At 37.3% G+C, this 22,219-nt stretch overlaps 2 protein-coding genes across 9 annotated transcripts in view; one reads left to right on the forward strand and one right to left on the reverse strand.

Moving 5' to 3' along the window:
• The window catches only part of SNX1 (sorting nexin 1), a 631,233-nt gene that overhangs the window by 174,454 nt on the left and 434,560 nt on the right, over positions 1 to 22,219 (forward strand). The window lies entirely within an intron of this gene.
• HERC1 (HECT and RLD domain containing E3 ubiquitin protein ligase family member 1) overlaps positions 1 to 22,219 on the reverse strand; it is a 222,915-nt gene that overhangs the window by 81,891 nt on the left and 118,805 nt on the right. For 6 of the 8 annotated variants that reach the window (XM_050795890.1, XM_050795891.1, XM_050795889.1 and 3 more), the window contains exons 23-30: positions 19,653 to 19,992; positions 19,079 to 19,199; positions 13,132 to 13,183; positions 5,356 to 5,624; positions 2,790 to 3,005; positions 1,435 to 1,555; positions 972 to 1,209; positions 624 to 817 (exon numbers count right to left, since the gene is read on the reverse strand). In XM_050795890.1, the coding sequence (XP_050651847.1) occupies positions 624 to 817; positions 972 to 1,209; positions 1,435 to 1,555; positions 2,790 to 3,005; positions 5,356 to 5,624; positions 13,132 to 13,183; positions 19,079 to 19,199; positions 19,653 to 19,992 (1,551 nt within the window). The remainder of the gene's footprint in view (positions 1 to 623; positions 818 to 971; positions 1,210 to 1,434; positions 1,556 to 2,789; positions 3,006 to 5,355; positions 5,625 to 13,131; positions 13,184 to 19,078; positions 19,200 to 19,652; positions 19,993 to 22,219) is intronic. The other 2 variants (XM_050795895.1, XM_050795897.1) reach the window with 1 other exon arrangement.

The following is a 22,219-nucleotide window of genomic DNA, read 5'->3' on the forward strand; positions in this document are numbered from 1 at the left end:
GGTTCAAGCGATTCTCGTGCTTTGGCCTCCCGAGTAGCTGGCACTACAGGCATGGGTCACCATGCCAGGCTAATTTTTTTTTTTTTAGTAGAGATGGGGTTCCACCATGTTGCCCAGGTTGACCTTGAACTCCTGGGCTCAAGCAATCCACCCGCCTCGGCCTCCCAAAATGTTGGGATTACAGGTATGAGCCAGTGCACCTGGCCTGGGGGAAAATTTAGGTCAGGACTTAGGTTAGAGATGGCTTGTCAGGATCAAGGTTAGAGATGGCTTGTCAGGAACAAACGATAAGAAAATATCTGAGTTTCCCCCTAGGCAAAATACAACCTGGGGAAAATCAGTCATCTAAAATCTAGGTCTCAGAGCCCAGACAGCCAAGGAAAGGTTGAACCTAGAGAATGGGCAGTATGGTCACAACATCAGGGGTAACAGACTCTAAGGAGAGGATGTTTGGTCAGAAGCTCATCTAAACCATATATATGTGAAGAGTAAAGGGATTTGTAAATAAACAAATAAAAATCCCGTCATAGTTCTTAAGAGTAACTCTACATTCTAATCATATGCACACAATGGGGATTTAATAAATGCTTGTAAGTAAAGACAGAGAAAGAGGCTTACATTACCTCTGAAATCTTTCTTCTCAGTTTCTCCACTGGAGTCAACTTTTTTTTCTTCTTCTTCACCCTCTTCTTGCTCCCCTTCTCCAAAAGAGGCCATATGAAGTACACCAGTTTGGGACAATAAATTCTTCAACTGACTACAGAGTAGATCCAACAAGGATTGAACTACTTTGGGACTCAGTTTATCTGCATAGGTCCTACGTGAAATAAAAGAAAAAAATAAGCGGCAAAAACACAGAAGGGCAAACATAGTACTTAAATACATAAAGCAGAATAGAGGGAAAGGGGGGATTCTAAAATGGAGGAAGACCAGGCCTCATACAGTTCTACAAAGACATCTACCATACTTACCCAGTAGTGATGGCTAGAATCTGGAGCAACCTTGTACTGGCCACTTTCAAAGCTGTGCTAAGCTGGGAAACACCCGTCTTTGGCAACAACTGCAGGGGCTGTCCTAGCATGGTGTCTGTGCCACACAACTGTGACAATACGTTTAGTAGACCAGTGGAAATTGCCAAAGAAACATCTACTGGTTGATAATGAACACTTAGGGCAAAAACCGTAACCAGAAGGAGACGTTGCTGGGCTTCTAAAAGACAAAGAGACAGTTAAGAATCTTCCTTTCAGTAAACAAAATATTAAAATGAATCATTTTCTAAAATATTAATAACATGAAACACTATTTTTAATTATTTATTCTTTACCTATAGGTTTATCTACTAACGTTAAACACAAAACATAGAACGTAACTAGTACCATAACCTCAGGGTAAAATGTAACCTACACTGCGTATTTGCAGGGACAGTTTACTTACCAATGTGATGCTTGTTTGCTTGCAGGGCTCTTTCCAGGGTAGCAGACAACTGTTGATAAATTTTATGCACAGCTACCTGGATTTCAATCTGAATATTTCTTTTAGCTGCTCTGATCCCATCCTGAATTACACATAAAGATTTACTTTTTCTATTAGCAACAATAATACCTGCTTGCAAAAAGAAGTAATAACATTTTATTTCTAGTCTATGCTAGAGCCTTATGATGGTTTTTAATTATTTACTATATTTCACTATATAAAAGTATATAATAATTTTTTTTTTCTTTTTTGAGGCAGGGTCTCACTGTATCACCCATGCTGGGGTGCAGTGGTGCAATCCTGGCTCACTGCAATTTCCACCTCCCAGGCTCAAGCAATCCTCCCATCTCAGCCTCCCAAGTAGCTGGGACTACAGGCACATACCACCACACTTGGCTAATTTTTTGTATTTTCTGTAGAGACAGGGGTTAGCCATATTGTCCAGGCTGGTCTTAAACTCCTGAGCTCAAGCAATCCAACAGCCTCGGCCTCCCAAAGGGTTGGGATTACAGGTGTGAGCCACCATGCCCAGCCTCCAAATTTAATTTTAAATGCTTGATAATTCTTGAGTCTGCATAATCTTTTTTTTTTTTTTTTTTTTTTTTGAGATGGAGTCTCGCTCTGTTGCCCAGGCTGGAGTGTAGTGACGCAATCTCGGCTCACTGCAACCTCCACCTCGCGGGTTCAAGCAATTCTCCCTGCCTCAGCCTCCTGCGTAGCTCAGATTACAGGCACCTGCCACCACGCCCAGCTAATTTTTTGCATTTTTAGTAGAGACGAGGTTTCGCCATGTTGGCCAGGCTGGTCCTGAACTCCTGACCTCAGGTGATCCGACCACCTCAGCCTCCCAAAGTGCTAGGATTACAGGTGTGAGCCACTGCACCCAGCCGAGTCTGTATAATCTTTCTATTTCCTCACAAAGCAGTTTTTCCTGCCTAAATATGAAAGACATATTAACACTTTTTTTTCCCTAAGTTATCAAAGGAATCACACAAACTAGGTAAATGATCAAATCTAAAATGTAAGCTCTTGAAACCCATCCTCCCAAACTCCAATCCCTATCCTAATTTGGATCCATTCCCATCCAAACTGGATAATAAAACTGAGCCAGCAAATAATCTACAATAGTACAATAGTACCATGGCTCACCTAATCTCAACCACAATATTTAGGAAATAAAACCAATGAGCTATCTTAAAAAATTTAAAGTCTTTGTATTTTTAAACTAAATTATAAATACCAAAAAGCTTCACATTATTAAAGTGGCTTTGTAAAATGACAGTTAAAATCTGTATATACTGCAAGGTGTCACCTACCTGATAGTGATGCAATCGACCACTCTCTCCCTTGGATCCTGTGTGTCCAACAGTGCCTAAACCAAAACACCCTGCTAGGAACTGCAGCCTCACAGACGTGAGTAGTGTGGATGACTGGAAGCCTGAACTCAACCTGCTTCCTGCCAGTGAGATGCTACCTTTTTCTTCCATCCCAGACAATAGAACGAGGATCTGATGAAGTGCCTCTAAACGAAGCTTGAGGAAAAAAACATATTTTAGAGTTCTTCATTGAACTCAGACACAAAGAAACTCTGGATGCCAAAGACAGTATTTTTAACACTTAGAAAATTCTGACATTTCATATGAATCTATTCTATGATAAACATTTATTTTATTATTACTTTTTATGAAGATATTTCTAAAAATTCTATAAACATACTTCAGAATAAAAAAGGTTAGAGTACAATAGGAAAAGTAGTAGCTTTGGATGTAGGAGACATAGTTTCAAGGACAGACTCTTTTATCTTACTGTGTGGCCTTGGGAAAGTCTCTTAACTTACTGAATTTGTTTCCTCATATATAAAATAAGACTAATAATACCTTATCTAATCTATTCACACAGCTACTGTGAAGCTCATAAGGAGATGTACGTGAAGGTTTCAAAACTATAAGGTAGCACTGCTATTGCTTTCTTAATTAAGTTTACATAGAATGAATACTCTTCAGCCTAGGAATGAGAAATACTTCTGAACTATTTATCTGTGGTTTTCTTGAACTTCTGCCCCTATTTTCCCTAGGAAGACACTCCCCATCACTGTAGCTGATCAGCTTATCCTTCTTCTTCTAAAACATTATTTTGAAATAATTTTAAATATACAGAAAAGTTGTAAAGTTGTAAAGATGGCACAGAGAGTTCTTGTATTAACATTGGTATAATACTATTGGTATAATACTATTAACTAAACCTAAAGTAAAACAGTATTAGTTAAAATACTTTGTTTGGATTTTAGTTTTTCCATAATGTTCATTTCCTGTTCCAGGAGCTAATCCTATATACTGCATTGCATTTAGTTGCCATGACTTTTCAGTCTCTCCTACCCTGTGACAGATTCTGTCTTTCCTTATTTTTCACGACCTTGACACTCTGGAAGAGCTGTTCAGGTATTTTGTACATGTCCCCAAATTTTGGGTTGTCTGATTTTTTTTCTCATGATTACACGGGAATTATGGATTTGGGGGAAGAATACCACATAAAGTGTTCTCATCATACTATATCAAGGGTACACGATTTCAACATGCACATATCACCAATACTGGTGATGCTAATCTTTATTTTTTTTATTTTTTTGAGATGGAGTTTCACTCTTGTCCAGGCTGGAGTGCAGTGGCACGATCTCGGCTCACAGCAACCTCTGCCTCCTGGGTTCAAGTGATTCTCCCACCTCAGCCTCCCAAGTAGCTGGGATTACAGGTGTCTGCCACCACACCCAGCTAATTTTTGTATTTTTAGCAGAGACAGGGTTTCACTATGTTGACCAGGCTGGTCTCAAACTCCTGACCTCAGGTGATCCACCCACCTCAGCCTCCCAAAGTGCCGGGATTACAGGCGTGAGCCATCGTGCCCAGCCAATCTTAATCATTTAGTTAAGGCGATACCTGCCAGGTTTCTGCAATGTAAAGTTACAATTTTATCTCCTTCCCATAGCCTATTTGTTAGAAGCAAGCCACTAAGTCCAGCCCACCCTCAAGGAGCGAAGAATTAATCTCCACTTCCCCCAGGGAGAACTATGAAAGAATTGTGGACATGTTAAAACCACAATAATTAATAAATATTTGGGGGGAGAAACTTTAAGGCTATGCAAACATCTCATTTCTCTTTCAAGTTTTGCTTACTCATTTTAGCATTCATTAGTGGGACTTGATTGCAGCAATTATTTCTGTGAGGTTCTAATCTAAAGCAGGTGTCTAATTTACACTGAGACAAATGGGTCAAAAATGAAGGCTCAGGGCCAGGAGCGGTGGCTCAGGAGGCCTGTAATCTCAGTACTTTGGGAGGCCAAGGCAAGTGGATCACCTGAGGTCAGGAGATCGAGACCAGCCTGGTCACGGTGGTGAAACTTCATCTCTACTAATAATACAAAAAATTTAGCCAAGCATGGTAGCACACACCTATAATCTCTGCTACTCGGGAGGCTGAGGTAAGAGAATCGCTTGAACCCGGGAGGCAGAGGTTCCAGTTAGCCAAGATCTCGCCATTGCACTATAACCTGGGCAACAAGAGCTAAACTCCATCTCCAAAAAAAAGAAAAAAAAAACGGCTCTGATGACCTATTGTCATCAACCAGTCTCACCCTAGTTTCTAGGAGACATGTGAAGACTTCTGAGTATACTGTTCTGAAAGATGACAATTTTAAAATGCACTTTTGTCTACTTCAAACAAAATAATGTGCTGTTCTAGTTCAGAAAGTTATGTTTAAAAGCTCAGGTAGAGGAAAGGTGAAGGCAAGAAATAGAAGAAAAGGAAAGGTTTTCCCTAGAACTATACATTCAATGGTTCAGTTTAAGCTTCCAGAGCTCTCATAAGGAGTAAATATCAAAGACTTACTTCTGCCCTTAACTGCTGCTGTTCCATTGCAATGATGGAGGCCTGGGGACTTGTAGACATACTTTCCTCTGGCTCTTTAAAACCTGGGGCATTCCCCACATCTCCACTCACAAAGCTTACAACATTTTCAATCAAAGTGTGAACTCCCAAAGACTTGGTAAGATCAAAATCAGACTCAAAGGAATAGGAGGAGTTGCATAACCAGTCTCTGCTATGTTTCAGGCGAGCCCAAGAGTCACTCAGGGATTCCAACTGACTGTGCATAGGACCTATATACAAACAGAATAAACATATATCAACAGCAATCAAGTGGAGCATAGATTCTGAAACTAGATAAGGCTGAGTGCTGCTACCATAACCAACTGGTGAAAAATGGATACTCATGTTTGAATACACGCATGCATTAAGTGATTCTGAGCAAAATGCTTTGGTAAAAACAACAAACAAACAAAAATTACAGCAATGTAAGAAAATAAAGGGAAAGCCCTGTTTGATGTACCAGTGTCTCTGTAAGCGCTTTAGCAACACGCTGCCACAAGAAAAAGAAAGGCAGAAGCTGTTCTCAAAATGCTTAGCTTAAAATGCTCTGCAGTATTAAACCAGATCATCATTTATGAACAAAAAGGAACTAGGCACTTAAGACACTGCTGGTAAGACCTACTCAAAACAGAAAGATTTCATCTAATTCAACACTATTATTACAAAGAGCAAGTTAAGACTGAACAAAGTCTCTACATATCTGCAATGAAACATTACCAAAAAATGAATATAGAAGGGCAAGTAAACTTACACAAAAAGGAGACACAAACATCACCCTTTGGGTTTCATTAATATAAGGAACATTCTCACTGACTGTGTCATGTGCATATTTACTGCAGGTTGTGAAACTCCTATATAGAGGAAGCAAAGTTTCACAGACAAGAATGTATGAGATTTACTGTAAAATGATACCTATATAAAACTATCAAGTGGCATCAAAATAGTTGCTAAATATAATACCATTAGACTTGCCAGTGGGTATTTTTTAAGCTAAAATATTTACATTAGACAGCAAAATGTTAACATGTTTGAATACAAGGGCAACTGTCCAAGTCATATGTCAATATTAGCTTTAAATATATAAATGTCCAATTCTTACAAATCTTTATAATTTAACTGATCTCAGGTACATGAATTTGATTAACTACAATCCTTTTGTTCATGACATCCTCTCATCATTGGTCCATGCATGGCCCAATTTTGAAATCATGTATTTATAATAAATATCTGTGAACACAAGAACTAGAAAACTAACAGTAACTTCCATCTATTTACTCCTCCTCCAGCCCATCTCTTGCTACCTAAAGTTTTATTATCCTAAAGCCTGGGTTTGTTATTTCCTTGTTTTTATTGTTTTAATGTATTCCTGAGGTGAATAATGGTTTTAGTTGTCACTGACTTTTAAAAGACTATCATTTTATATCAACTTTTTGGACATACTCTTTTCATTCAATATAATATTGTTAACATTCATCCATATTACTATGTGTAACCATGGTTCATTTATTTGATTGCTGTATAATATCCTATTATGTGAATATACTAAATTTCTCAATTAGGAAACCATCTTAAGGCACCCAATTAAATATGCATGATACAAATTATATCAGTTATATAACTAGATAGAAAAGTTTGGGAAGGTAACTACTTAAACACTAATGCCCACAGAGAAAACAAACTAACACAATATTCAATGTATAATCTTATTTTTGAATTACTATACTGGTGTCAAACCCTAGGACTTCAAAATTCATAACAGGGAGCTAATATTATAAAGTAACTATCAAATAATTTATATTTATCCTAGTAAAATAATGTAGAATGGCAAAGAATATATGGTTTATCTGCCTTCTGTGTTTTAGTAAGAATTATTAAGATTAAAAAAGCCTTAATTTTCACCACTGCACTTCCATCTGGGTGACAGGGTGAGACCCTGCCTCCAAAGAAAAAAACCTTCATTTTCAGTCTTGCTGAACATGAAAAATAACAACCTAGCAAACAATTTCCCCAAATTGTAGAGCTGAATATTCTTTCATGTAACACAGAAAAGACTGAAAATCCAAAGAATAATATCACAGATGCATAATGCATTACGTTGAAAATATTTAAAGAATAAAGCAGAGACTAATGCACAAAATATATATATTCTTTTTTCATTTCCTTAAAGCACCTCAAATTCAGAATCTGTATTTAGCCTTAACTTACAAATGACAGCTTCTGACTCCTCACATTGAACTTGTTTTCTGGGGGGTGTTTTTTATTTTTAATAATAAAATTTCAGAATAAAAGGTTCTTCTAGTTACTAATACTTATAAATTACTTTTCAAAATGAATACAAAATGTGCAAGGAACTAGTATTAGAACTGCAGAAGAAAAAGAGACCTTAAAGATTATTTAGTCCAATTTTCACAATTGAGGAAACAGGCACAAAAAAATTGGTTTGTCAAATAATGACATTAATTCCTTAATTTTATGGGAGGTAGTCTTACATATTCATTATTAACCAACTCACAAATCACTGAAGGAAATTTCAATTGCCTTCCTATATAAAGGTTCACTCAAGAATCTACCAATACTGAACTGTCTTCATATAAACCAAAATATTCTATGGAATGGCTGACGAAGCCCAAAATTAAATCCTCTGCAATTTAAAGCAGGGGTCCGCAAACTTTTCCTGTAAAGGGCCAGATAGTAAGTATTTTAGGCTTTGCAGACCATAAGGTCTCTGTCACAACTACACAACTCTGCTGTTGTAGTATGAAAGCAACCACTTAAACAAATGAGTGTGGCTGTGTTCCAATAAAACCTGATAAACAAAAATAGGTGCTAGGCCAGTCTTGGCTTCCCAGCTGTAGTACGCTGAGCCCTAACAGATGAAATAAACCCAAATGTAACTTAGTATAAATAAAATATTAAGAACAGGAAACACACTATACACAAGCATCAGGATAAATAATTTCCAACAAAATATTCAGTTTGACATGAAAAATACTTGAAACACAAAAACTTGTAATTTGGAAATGGGAGATGAAAGAACTTAAATTTTTTTTTAAAGTATAATAATCTGATAACTTTGGTTTGCTCTGTACTATCTGAATATAGAAAATATTATATCTGAAAGGGGTATTAAAAGCTTCTACATAACAATTAAGACTAAGCCCAAATCTTGGTATTATTTCAGAATCACCTATTATATAAAGAAAATGCAAAATCTAACAAAAAATTTTTGAGATTGTTTACTTGTCCTTACAAGTTTGGTTTTTAAATGGAATTTTCAAAATGAACATGGCAGAGCTGCAATACATACTTTATAAACCATAAAATATGTAGGCAAGCTAAAAGGGGAAAAAAATTAAACATGCCATCATGTACTTGCTTGAAGCTCTTCTTTTTTCTGGGGCTCAACTGGCCAAAAAGGAGTAAATACACTACCACACAAGAATCAGAAAACAAAAGGAGAAATTTGATACAGGAGAGAAACATTTACATTTAATTTTCTTTATATCATCTAATTTGAAATGCACAGACAAAACAGCATTTCGCGCATACATGTTATACCATGAAACACACATGTTGATAAATGTTTCCAGTATTATTTTAGCAATAAAACCCTAACAAAATATTTAAAGACCTAGGGGTGAAAATCAAACCACACAGTATTTTAACTAATAAGATTTCTGATGTTGCTTCTTAAGTTGCTGCTTTGGTACCCCACAACTTTTCACTGTATCATCTTCAGCTTAAATATGAAAACTAAAATCAAGTATCTGCAAAAAGGTACCGTCTTTCTGTGAACAATCAGCTTAGTTTTGTACAACCACAGCAAATCTTTTAAGATTTATCAAAGTACCAAATTACTAACATATTTTTACAGGTTTCATCAAGAATTTTATCAGGCTGTTATGAAAATTAAATGAGTTATTATATTTGTGAAGGGCTTAGAATAATGCCCATATAGTAAGTAGTTTATAAATGTTTACTAAATACGAATTTCATATTGCCTGAGGTGCTAAGCAGAAGAAATGTTTCATCTACCTCTTTTAGAAGTAAATTTAGCTGGCCGGGCACAGTGGCTCACACCTGTAATCCTAGCACTTCGGGAGACCAAGGCGGGGGGATCAAGACCAGTTGAACCAGGAGTTCAAGACCAGCCTGGCCAACATAGTGAAACCTCAACTCTACTAAAAATACAAAACTTAGCTGGGCATAGTGGCGTGTGCCTGTAATCCCAGCTACTCGGAAGGCTGAGGCAGGAGAATTGCTTGAATGGGAACCCGGGAGGAGGAGACTGCAGTAAGCCGAGATGACGCCACTGCACTCCAGCCTAGGCTACAGAGTAAGACTGTTTCAAAAAAAAAAAAAAAAAAGTACATTTAGCTTTGGTGCCTCTAAATAGCTGAGCACGGTGGCTGAACTAAATGCATCTGCCCACATTTCTCTGCCCCTTCCTACATATTCACTTTCTTAGACCAAGGGCTTAGACCAATTGTGAAACATTAACTCAAGTGAGGGGAGAAAAAGGCGCAATCGTGGTTCAACAGTGTGAATCTTAGTATCCCCATTGTCAAATACTGAGATTACAGGTAATCGGCCCTCTCAAGGAGGAGCCTTTGCAGGCATGGAAAGAGCAGTTGAAAATGTGTACAACCCCATTGTCATTTACACATCCATTTAACTTCAGTAAACAGGATATAATCAACATCATTATCTCTCTCCTCTTCCTCTCATCAGACTTTTAGTAATTCAAGACCACTGAGACTAGAAACTGCAAATGCTGTTACGAGGGAAAAAATTTTACATTTTCTCCTCAAAATATTGGAAGGGGTAAACAAGCACACAGAATTCTTGGCCAGGCACGGTGGCTCATTTCTGTACTTCCAGCACTTTGGGAGGCCAAGGTGGGCGGATTGCTTGAGCCCAGTTCAAGACCAGCCTGAGCAACATGACGAAACCCCGTTTCTACAAAATAAAAAAATAAAATAAATAAATAAATAAATAAATAAATAAATAAAATTAGCCAGGCATAGTGGCATATGCCTGTAGTCCCTCCCAGCTACTTGAAAGGCTGAGATGGAAGGGTCACTTGAGCCCGGGGAGGTTGAGCCTGCAGTGACCTGTGATCGCACCACTGTACTCCAGCCTGGGTGACAGAGCAAGACACTGTCTCAAAAAAAAAAAAAGGAAAGGAAAAAAAACAGAATTCTCACTTGGCTGGACATTTTTTTGTCCTTCATGGCTCAAGTCAGAATCAGAACACTCAACAGTTTGAATGGCTCCCAAACAGTTCTCAGACTTGGCAGGTTCAACTGCCTAACTGAAGATATTATGGCTTAAGGCATCTGGTCCATATTGATAGAAAAGAAAAAAAAAAACAGAGTCATTTATTTTACTATCATTTAAAAGCAAAACAAACAAACAAAAAAAACCCACTGTGTCAAAGGGCAGTCACTAAATACACAGTATTTTTGTAAAATCTCTTTGAAAATATAATCTCCTAAATATGTTATATCCATGCCTAAGTAATTCACATCCAAATTAGTTTTTTCTTAGTTCAAAGATGAAGATTCTACTTTTATTCCAAAGACATTATTTTGCCACACGCTGACCTGGTTAAGAAGAGACTGAATCTCAAATTACAGTTCCATAAACATGATAGAGATTTGAGAGAAAAAAACAATTTTAACCAATGAACTATTACTTATAAATATAAACTTAAGTAATACAGTATAAACTATAAATTGGATCTCTTACGCTACTCTGTAAGTCTGGAGCCATTTTCTCTCTAGCACCAAATGATATACATTTATTAATATAACATACAACTTTTAGCAACTATATTCACCTGAGCTAAACAAAATTAGGAAAGTAAATCTGTTCCAAAAATTTAATTCTTAAGTCAACAGAACTACCAATTTTCAAAGAATTACCAAATAATAAAATGCATATTGCACATTATACTAAACACTTCATTTTTTTGGTATTACAAATACTCTGTAATTTTTTTTTTTTTTTTAAAGAAACTCAGCAGCTTTGGTATGCTATGGCCTCAAAAGATTTTTCAAAAAGCAAGCTCTGGCTTTATTATTCCTAATATTTCAGAGAAATCATTCTCTGTATTCTTTTTTTTGAGACAGGGTGTCACTGTTGTCACATAGGCTGGAGTGCAGTGGCATGATCACAGCACCCTGCAACTCAAATTCCTGGGCTCCTGTGATTTTCCCACCTCAGCCTCCTGAGTAGCTAGAAATACAGGTGCATGCATCAATGCCTAGCTTTTTTTTTTTCTTTTTGGTAGAGACAGGGGTCTCACTATGTTGCCCAGACTAGCCTTCCAAAGTGCTGGGATTACAAGTGTGAGCCACCACACCTGGCCCATTCTTTCTATTCTAACTGTAATTAAATGATTAAATATTGCCAAATTTTAAGTAACAACATTTATTCTTTTGGGCTATATACATGAAAATGAAAAAATTATGTGTGCATTTCTTTTCATCTCTCAGTTTTTCTTCTATGGACAAGAAACCTAACATTCTGTCAAGTAAGCTATTAAAAGAAGGGTTTCATTCTGAAATACAAAAGATTTAATATCATGAAAAAAAAAATTTTCACAGGCTTTCAGAAAACTGTCACTAGTGGCAATTTTTAACACTTTACATTTTCACAACCACTTAATAAATGGTTTTAAACAAAAGTACCAGTTAGGGCAGGCATGGTGGCTCAAGCATACAATAATCCCAGCACCTTGGAAGGCCAAGGTGGGAGGACTGCTTGAGCCCAGGAGTTCGAGATCAGCCTGGGCAAACAGGGAGACCTTATCTCTACAAAAATAATAAACTAGCTGAGCACGGTGGTGCACAACTGTAGTCCCAGCTACTCTGGAGGCTGGGGAAGGATGATGATCCCTTGAGCCCAGGAGGCCAAGGCTGCAGTGAGCTATGATGGTGCCACTACACTCCAGCCTGGACAACAGAGCAAGATCCTGTCTCCAAAAACAAAAAATAAAAAAGCAGTACCAGTTAATAGAGAAAAATACTTAAGAGAATTTTTAGTTATCCTTGGATTTATATTATCTAAAACTGCTTGTTTTTCCTCAATTTGTACACATAACCATGAGTTAATTATATTATTCATTAACAAAAGACCTTAACTCTCAATGACACTCTAAGTTGTTCCTCATGAAATTTTTTTTTCAGTTTTTTATGTAAGAAATATAGTTTCTCTTCATGTAAGAGATAAAGCATCTCTTACATGCTTTATCTTAATAGGCCAAGAGGGAAAAAAATAGAAACTTTCCATTTCAAAGTGTGTATGCATGTATATGGGGTAAGAAGTTCTCCCTGTAACACCATTTAAACTATAGCAACTCTGTGAGCTAAAACATGGAAAATTATGTAAACAACCCCTTTCCACCATAATGGAATGTACTGTTTTTAGAATTCTATAGGACTTTTAAAAAGTCAAAATACAGGACAAATGAGAGAATAACTGATCACTAACTCCTAAACATTCCCAGATTTTTAAAGGGTGTGTATTTTAATGAAAATAGTCTTCCTTTTAACTCTTCTGATAAAATGATTCTGAATTTTTTTGCAATTACATTTCAAAGACAATCAGATCCAAATACATCAGATATAAAAACAGCTACTTGATTTAAGATATTTACTATGTTCTTTTTTTTTTTTTTTTGAGACAGGGTCTCATTAAGATGTTTACTATGTTCTTAATACTTATACTTACCTCTCTTTCTTTGAGATGCTGCCAAATCCAAATCAACATTTCGTCTGCCACTCTATTCAAAGTAAAAAGTAAATAAGTAAAATTTAGTCGTGAAAAGTATTTTAAGATTTAATAGAGTATTCGAATAGAAATTTACATAATTACAGCAATGTCTTACTTATTCATCATTCAAGTCCAACTAATAACAAAATGTCCCTAAAAACTCACTGAACATAGCTATAAGGAGGCTCAAGCACATATAACTGAAACACTAACTCAAAAAAGTCAGATTAATTAACATTGCAGAAGAGCAGTAGTTTTCGTTACCTTTTTTCCATTGGAATCTTTGTCTTTTATCTTCCAGACACAGGATGATCTTATTAACACCTTCTGGATGCCTCAAGCCTTGAAGTAGTGCCCTATTTTCCAAAATTACTATTCCTTCCTCTAGCTTCACTTTCCTTTCTTTTCAAAACTTCCACTAGCTTCTCTAGGTGTTTAGAGGAAGAAAATCTGATAGTCTCCGTACTAACAGAAAAATAACAGTCCTAAACCTTCTGGTAGTATTTGAAAAGATTTTTAAATGTCTTTTTATAAAACCTATTAAAATAGACAAATCTCAAATTCATTAAACTACAGAGTTTAATAAATCAGTGAAGGTTTACAAGAACAATGGAAGTATATTTCTGTGTGCTATGTGTGTATCTGGTTGGGGGTGGGGTGTAGACAACTGCCTACTTGGCCCATAAAACAAATCATATATGACTTAAGCTTACGCATAGACTTGACATTATGGTATTAGCAGTTTCAATTGTACTCTATCATACAATCCAAAAAGTTTGTGTCAAACAAGTAAGGCTCGAAGTGACAAAACAAGGCCGGGAGTGGTGGCTCACACCTGTAATCCCAGCACTTTGGAAAGCCGAGGCGGGTGGATCGCTTGAGGTCAGGAGTTCGAGACCAGCCTGGCCAACAACGTGAAACCCCGTCTCCACTAAAAATACAAAAGTTAGCTGGGTGTGGTAGCACACACCTGTAATCCTAGCTGCTTGGGAGGCTGAGGCAGGAGAATCACTTGAACCCGGGATGCAGAGGTTGCAGTGAGCTGAGACTGCACCACTGCACTCCAGCCTGGGTGACAGAGCAAGACTCCATTTCAAAAAAAAAAAAAAGTGTCAAAACAGATTCATTTGAAAAATGTTGTAGAAAATCTTTACCTCGTCACATATATAGACACATGTACCCATGTTGCAGATAAACACACTTTTTCTTATATTCACCCACCTATGTATCAACAGAAATAAGTATTATTCTTGGACCATTTGGTGCTGGATAAAACACCAAATAGTCATCACAAAGCTCCTCAAGGCATCACTGTGTCAGGTAATAAAACATTTTCATTACATAGTACTTTTGCCATGAGGGCTCACGGAAGAAAACAATCTCAGGCCTCAGAACCAGAAATATCTGGTTCTCTTGAACAATTGTTTTTTATCATTTAGACACTGTGAATTATGTAACTCATTATGCTTTTCCTGCGTGGTGACCAACCTCTAGCAGAACACCACACGATACGAGCCAAGATAAGAATATGTTACCCAGGGCTTTATTTTCCTCTCTCAGCCTTTTTCAGTCCTAATTCATTCATCTAAATTATCCTTTTGTAAAGTATCTGTTTTCACATGCTAAATCAAATCCTGCGAGAAACAAGGGAGCTAGGGAATAGACTAGAAGGGTGTAGCAAGAAATGTTGGTAAAAATGACACCTGTCAAACAGTTAAACTTAGGGTTGGTATATTCTCTGCTAAAACAGAGAAGTAGATAACACATCATATAATACATTTTATGAAAGAAGGTTAAAACAAAGATTTGACATTAAAGTGGTTAACTTAAAACATTTTTAAAAAGCATTTCATTCACAAAAAATTCAGAGTAAATGAGGTATCAAAGATATCTTAAATAACCTCATATAGTATAGAAGGGTAACATATTTCAGCTGGAAAACCCAAACTGTCCCAAGTGCTTGCTCCTCTTCATCCACCCCAGGCTCTCTGAAGTTGAAGGCTTAGCCCAGATCTCCCTTCATCTGAAATGGAATCTGCTTTCTCTCTAGTTCTTGCCTTTCCATCTTTTATGACACTGTCTTTCTAATATTCCATAAGGAAAGATAATCAAAAGTCAATCTGGTGTTTTTTGTTTGATACAGTGTCTCACTCTGTCACCCAGACTGGAGCGCAGTGGCGCGATCTCGGCTCACTATAACCTCTGCCTCCCGAGTAGGTGGGACAGGTGCTCACCACAACACCTAGCTAATTTTTTTTTTTTTTTTTTTTGTATTTTTTTGTAAAGACAAGGTTTCATCTTGTTCCCAGGCTGGTCTTGAACTGCTGGGCTCGAACTCCTGGACTCAAGCAATCCTCCCACCTCAGCCTCCCAAACTGCTGGGGTTATAGGCGTGAGCCACTGAGCCTGGCCCAGTCTTTTTAAAAAATGGACTTTTTTAGTCTTTTTAAAAATTTTCTAAAAACTAAATGAACAACCAGAAAACCTAAATGAACAATCTTGCCAATTAAATCTAAGCTCAATCCTCCTCCATTGATCTGTTGTTCCCATTTGTAATTTTCCAAATGTTTTAAATTGTATTACCAAATTTATTCTTCACAACACAGTGGAGGCAAGTACAACAGGCATTATTCTCCATCTCAAAGATAAAGAAACTGGAGCTCAGGAAGGTTAAATGTCTTGTACAGGTCAAAGTCCATAGTGAGTTTTTAACCCTATTCTAAGTCACATTTCATTGCTCATTTCCCAAAAGTATGCCACTTTAATTTTACCCATCCTCCTTTTTATATTTTCATTTCAACTGAAATGAGTTATCAATCATTTACAATATGTAAAGCACTGTGTAGGAGATATCAGGGACATTTAGGAAAAATAAAAACCAAAAAATCCTAGTTTTTCAGTGGGTTTACTGGGAAGACATACTAATAATACATAAATGAATCCACCATAAGACAAACAGTTAATTATTAGAGATCCTAACAAGTTGTTATGGGACAACTGGGAGAGTAAGGGAGCTGGGAAAGCTTTCTGGAAGAGGTAACATTTTAGACAGTCCTTCAGGGAAAGACAGGACATCAGCAAGGAAGGCTAGGAGAATTTTTAAGGCAAATAGTGCTTTAGCAAAGCCTCAAGAGGTATTTTTGGGGTCTGGAAGATGAACTACAATGGCAAAAATGGAGAATAATACTGGTTCCAAAAGCAGACAGGTGACACTTCCCAGAATCTTTGATTTCCGAGTAGGCAGTGCAGTCACTCCTACATTTGATCGGTCTGTAATTTGGACTGCGTGGACTAGCCGGTTCTCTGCAGTAAGACAAGATGTTTGAGTAGGAAAGTAGCACAACCAGCAGGTAGGTGTTTTGTTGTTGTGTGTGTTTTCAAGAGTTCTAATTTGGAGAGAAGTATCTAAGGAGCAAAACTGGAAAAAGGGGGACCAATTTGAAAATACCTGCTCCATAAAAAGGTAATAGGGTGCTTTAATTAAAGAATGGAAAAAACCAAACACATGTGGAAATTTTGCCAAAATAGATTAGACAGTTATTTATAAATTAAAAAAAAAAAAAAATTCCTGACTACCTACCATGGGCTAGGCACTATTATAGGTGCTTGGGATACAGAAGTAAATAAAACAGCAAAAAAATCCTGTCCTTAAAAAACTTTTATTGTAATGTAGACTAAGACAAACTGATCAATGAATAACTACATTATACATTAAGTGATCGATGCCCCAGAAAAAAAAAAAAAAAAAAACAGAGCAAGGCAAGGGGGACAGGGAGTGACTATTTGGAAAAGAAGGAAAACTGCCATTTTAAATAGGGTGGTCAGCATAGGCTTCACAAAAAAAGTAACATCAGAAGGAAGACTTGAAGAAAGAGAGGGAGTTAGCCATGCAGGCAATACCATTCCAGTCCTAAGAAACAGCCAGTTAAGGCCCTAAAGGGAACTTGTGTTGTAGATTCATGGAACAGCTAAGAGTCCAGTGTGGCAGAAGGAGAATCATTGAGGAGAATAACAGAAGAGATCAGAGAGGTAGTGGGACCAGACCATGTAGAGCCTTACAGACCCCTGAAAGGACTTAGGCTTCTAGCCTGAGAAAAGGGAAGTCATTGCAGGACTTTGAGCAGAGAAATGACATGATCTATGTTTTAAAATTATCACAGGGTTGGGAACTGGGTGCAGTGGCTCACACCTGTAATCCCAACACTTTGGGAGGCTGAAGCAGGAGGATCACTTGAGGCCAGGAGTTTAAGACCAGCCTGGGCAATAGAGTAAGACATAGAACTTCAAAAAATTAGCCAGACATGGTGGCATATGCCTGTAATCTCAGCTACTCAGGAGGCTGAGGCAGGAGGATTGCTTAAGCTCAGGAGTTCGAGGCTGCAGTGAGCCATGATCGCACCACTGTACTCCAGCCTGAGTGACAGGGTAAGATCCTGTCTCAAAAAAAAGGTAAATTATCACAGAGTTAGGAGACTAGATAATGAGTCAGACTGATCAGATTTTAAAAATTAATTGACAGAAAAATAAATGAACACAGAGGAATCTCACTAGACTATAAGACTGGGAGTGTGAAGTGGAAGCACAGGGATATTAATGCAGATGAAGGAGAAAAGGAGGAAGTATAAACAAAATGTCATGATACAATGAAACATAAAGACACTGTTCAACTTTCCTTAGATGAGGAATCCTTCATGGAAGCTTTTTTTAAACAGTAACTTATTCTTTATGTAGCACTTCATACTTTTTCAAAAATATTTTCATATCCCTTATCTCAGTTCACAAAATAGAGGAATTTCAGAATTAAACATGGAGCTCATAGATAAGTCCATCTCAAATGCTAGCATTTCTCTATGAGCTGTCACATGATATGACCAAGATCCCACAGCTCTTTAACAGTAGAATCGGGACCAGAAGCCAAGTCTGACACATCACCATATACACAACAGACACTACCATCTTTGTATTACACAATAGGACACTAAAGCCCAGGGAGGTCATAGCACATATAGAATCACACATAAGGCAGAGGAACAGCCAAATTGAAAACCTAGCTATCAATTAACTCCAAGTCCAAAGTTGCTCAAGTAGAAGCAATTTTCTAAATAGTTTTTGCTTTATATTTTACCAGTGACACTGTAGCATACCTTTACCTTACTTCCTTTTTATATAAATTAGCATCTTATTTATCTTTACCCTAAATGCCTACAGTCCAAGTTCTGAGGCGTTTTTGATAGTTAACAGAGCTGTTAAAAGATTATAAGTAGAGGAGGTATAAACAGATTTGTACTTTAAATATACTAGTCTAGTGAAGTGTGGAAGGTGGGCACAAGGCAAGAGGTGAGGCAACCAGTTTGAAGGCTTCTGCACACGTCCACTCAAATGAGAAAGTTTAAAACAGAGCAGTGGAAGAAGGAAAGGGAGAGGAGAGGACATTGGAGACACACTAATGGTAAAATTTTTAAGACTTAACTGGATTGGGAAGGGGTGAAAGATAAAGGGATCAGGAGATAAGAAAAAGAAGAGTCAAGGATGATCCCAAGTTTCTTGCTTGGATAGTTAATGTACCATCGACTAAAATAGGGAATAGAAGAGAAACAGGTTTGGAGAGAGTTCACTTGTAGATAGGTTACCGTTAAGATTGGGGTAACCTGACTCATTTGGGTGGAATGTCCATCAAAGAGTCAGATATATGAATTTAGAGTTTAGAAAGAAGTCAGAGCAAGAGATTGAAACCATTAACACCTATGTGGTAAACATCTATGCAATATAGTTATTTCTCTTAAAGTTCTTTTTGAAAAAAGTTTTTATATGTCTAAAACAAACATATTACTTACTCTAACCAAAGCCTTACATATCTATACCTTGAAAACAAAAATCTTTCTTTACTGAATCTGGGTATACCTACCAGTGTGTAACCCTCTTCATCTGATTCAGGCTGAGACAAATCAGATTCACTCCTCGATTTCATCAGTCTATAATTTGGACTTGCATGGACTAGCCGGCTCTCTGCAGTAAGACTTTCACTCCTGTCTCACATGTACAAAAAAAAAAAGTTTTTTGATATAGGACTGTTAGTGAACATAAAATTGAATGGAACTGGAGCACAGAGATAATATATACACAGTGAGGAGTAATGTCAGTTGATAGGAAATTCTGACTCTTATCTAAGCACAAAGCCCTTCTCAAAATAATTTGCATGTCACTAAACTACAGAGAGATGCAAGTAACTTCACATGCTTTTTCACTGCTGTTGTTTATATGTATGAAAAACTGTGCCTCATTTAATCAGAAATTTACAGTCCATGCTGAATCAGTATCAGTATTTACATTACTTTAAATTCATCCTACTCAATTTGCATTTCTTCTTTCATGTCTATGTTAACATCAGAACACTGTAACTATGGAAACAAACCATTTCAGTGCATTAAGTAACACAGGGATGTGAGTAGGTCATGTTTTCAGTGTCTAGTCAGTCCCACCTGGTCATAAGTCCACCCCCTTCAGAGGCACTTGTTGAAGGTTGCTGCAACTGTCCTTCTTCTCTTCGCTTCTGAAGCTCATCTATCACAGGACTTACTCCTAATATTAACAGGGCACACCGATGGATCACAGAGTTGCACGCAGCAGTGTACACATCCTGACCCTCAGGAAGGTCTGTGCTGACCCTTCGCTCTTGCTGAGACTGAGGAGGTGGATCATCAGCTCGAGCCCCAGACCCTGCCCCACTGTTCATTCTATCTCGGTCTCGGCTACGAGCTACTTCACGGGCTGAGAGGAAACACTGAAAGATTTCTGTAACATGCAACACAAAAACAAGGTCTTAACACATGGGGAGAGAAGAGCAAAGAAAATAACAATAAAAATAGTCAAAAAGTTTGGACCAAAAACTTACTGAAAGAGGGAAAAATTATTTTTTAGACATGATATACAACATAGTTAACTTAGTTAAAATTACATTTAAAATACATTAAAATACTGTATTTTCATTAAAAATTACATTAGGAAATACTAATCTGCCTTTATAGAATTTAAATGTGATCATATTTCAAATGTTATTAATGAATTAGATCGGTTATTGTCAACGTATGGTCCCAGACCAGCAGCACCCACATCATCTGGGCACTTGTTAGAAATGCATATTATCAGGCCCACCCCAGACCTTCTGAATCAGAACCTCTAGGAGCGGGGGCTCAGCAATCTGTGTTTTAAAGGCCCTTCAGCTGATTTTGAAGCCCACAAAAGCCTGTGAAGCACAAGGTTAGATAAAAATAACTGCTTATTTCTAAAACGTTCACAAGCTTGGTATGAAAAATTTGACGTTTCAAAAAAAAAAAGAGACAAAATTTAAGTTATATTAGTTACAACAAAAGTTCCCTTTCCCTTTCCAAAGTCCATATAATCCCTAACATCTACACTTTGCTGTATCTTAAACACATTAAATAAGCACTGTCACTAAAGGTCTTTGCTGAAACAGAATTTAGTTTTAATATATGGGGCAAGATTGCCTCCAGAGTGAGATGGCATCACCAGGAATACCCATCTGACTCCAGCCTTTCCCTATTTCAAAGTGCAAAACATCAGTGGAGTTAACAAGGTTCTGATGCAGTGGTAGATATTTCACATTAGAAATTTTTTGCACAAATTTGGAGTGAAGACAGTATTCTTCTTCTTTTTTTCTTTTTTTTTTTTTGGAGATGGAGTCTCACTCTGTTGCCCAGGCTGGAGTGCGGTGGCATGATCTCGGCTCACTGCAACCTCCGCCCCCAGGTTCAGTTCAAGCGATTCTCCTGCCTCAGCATCCTGAGTAGCTGGTATTACAGACGCGCGCCACCAGGTCAGGCTAATTTTTTGTATCTTTAGTAGAGACGGGGTTTTACCATGTTGGCCAGCCTGGTCTCAAACTCCTGACCTTGTGATCCGCCTGCCTCGGCCTCCCAAAGTGCTGGGATTACAGGTGTGAGCCACTGCACCCAGCCCAAAGACAGTATTCTTAATGGGAAACCCAGGCCAAAAAAGTTGGTAAAATACTAAATTCATCAGTTAATATGGAAGTACAAACTTTAAAAATTGATCTGTGTATTTTATAAAATTGTGACAATATTTTTGTTATGCTATTAAAAGTCCCTTATTTCCACAAAAAGCAAAGCAATAAGCCCTCTCAAGAGTCCAGAACGAGAAATCAATTAAAGGGTTAAGAGAATGGTCATTGGTGTTTGGGGCAGACCTGGTTCTAATTCTAGCTGCTACTAACTGTGGCGCAAGTCATACAATTTCGCATCCTTAAACCTTAGTTCATCCATCTTTAGAATGAGGTAATATTAGAACTTCAGACAGCTGTGATAATGAGCTACTCTATGTAAAGAACTTGACCAGTGCCCAGCATATACAGATGCTCTAAAAGCACAGCTAGTTTAAAAAGTATTAGTTCCCAGATGACTATCATTTCTTACTGTAATTGAGGGTTATACTTTACTACATTTTCACCTTCAGTCTGCTTCCAGGAATTTCTAAACTAAGTTTATATTCAACTGCAAAAGTTCCCTCAGCCTAGGTTTGTAAAATACAATTATTTTCCTTCCCCATCTCCAACTCCCTTTACTCCATTTGGACCTTTTTCCTTTTGTTTAAATCATGTTTAGTCTTGTTTCAAGCCCCCTCGAAAATCATTTTTAGAAGTATGCAGAACACAAATAAGTTGATAATAAAGTAAGTGCCAAGTTAATTCACAGATACAGACAATCTCAAAACCAAATGCATTGCTGACCATAATGTTTTAGGGTACAGATTGAATGCACACTTTAACTTGAAATAGCCAAATCACTCAAAAGATACTAATAAATGTTTTAAAAGCTTTGACACTTCTCTTTAAACATATAAATAATTACCTTTAAAAACTATCTGTAGCCATAAAGGTATGAAAAGTTTTATTCACCCAGTCAATAGCAGTCTCATGTATATTCCTGCTCCCTATCGAAAGAGCAGTGTAGTCAGTGGGTGAAATTTTTCATTTTAAAAGTTCCACACATGGAAAACAATATGGCTCTCC

The sequence above is a fragment of the Macaca thibetana genome, chromosome 7 (assembly GCF_024542745.1).
Source record: "Macaca thibetana thibetana isolate TM-01 chromosome 7, ASM2454274v1, whole genome shotgun sequence".
In the NCBI taxonomy this organism is placed as follows: Eukaryota; Metazoa; Chordata; class Mammalia; order Primates; family Cercopithecidae; genus Macaca; species Macaca thibetana.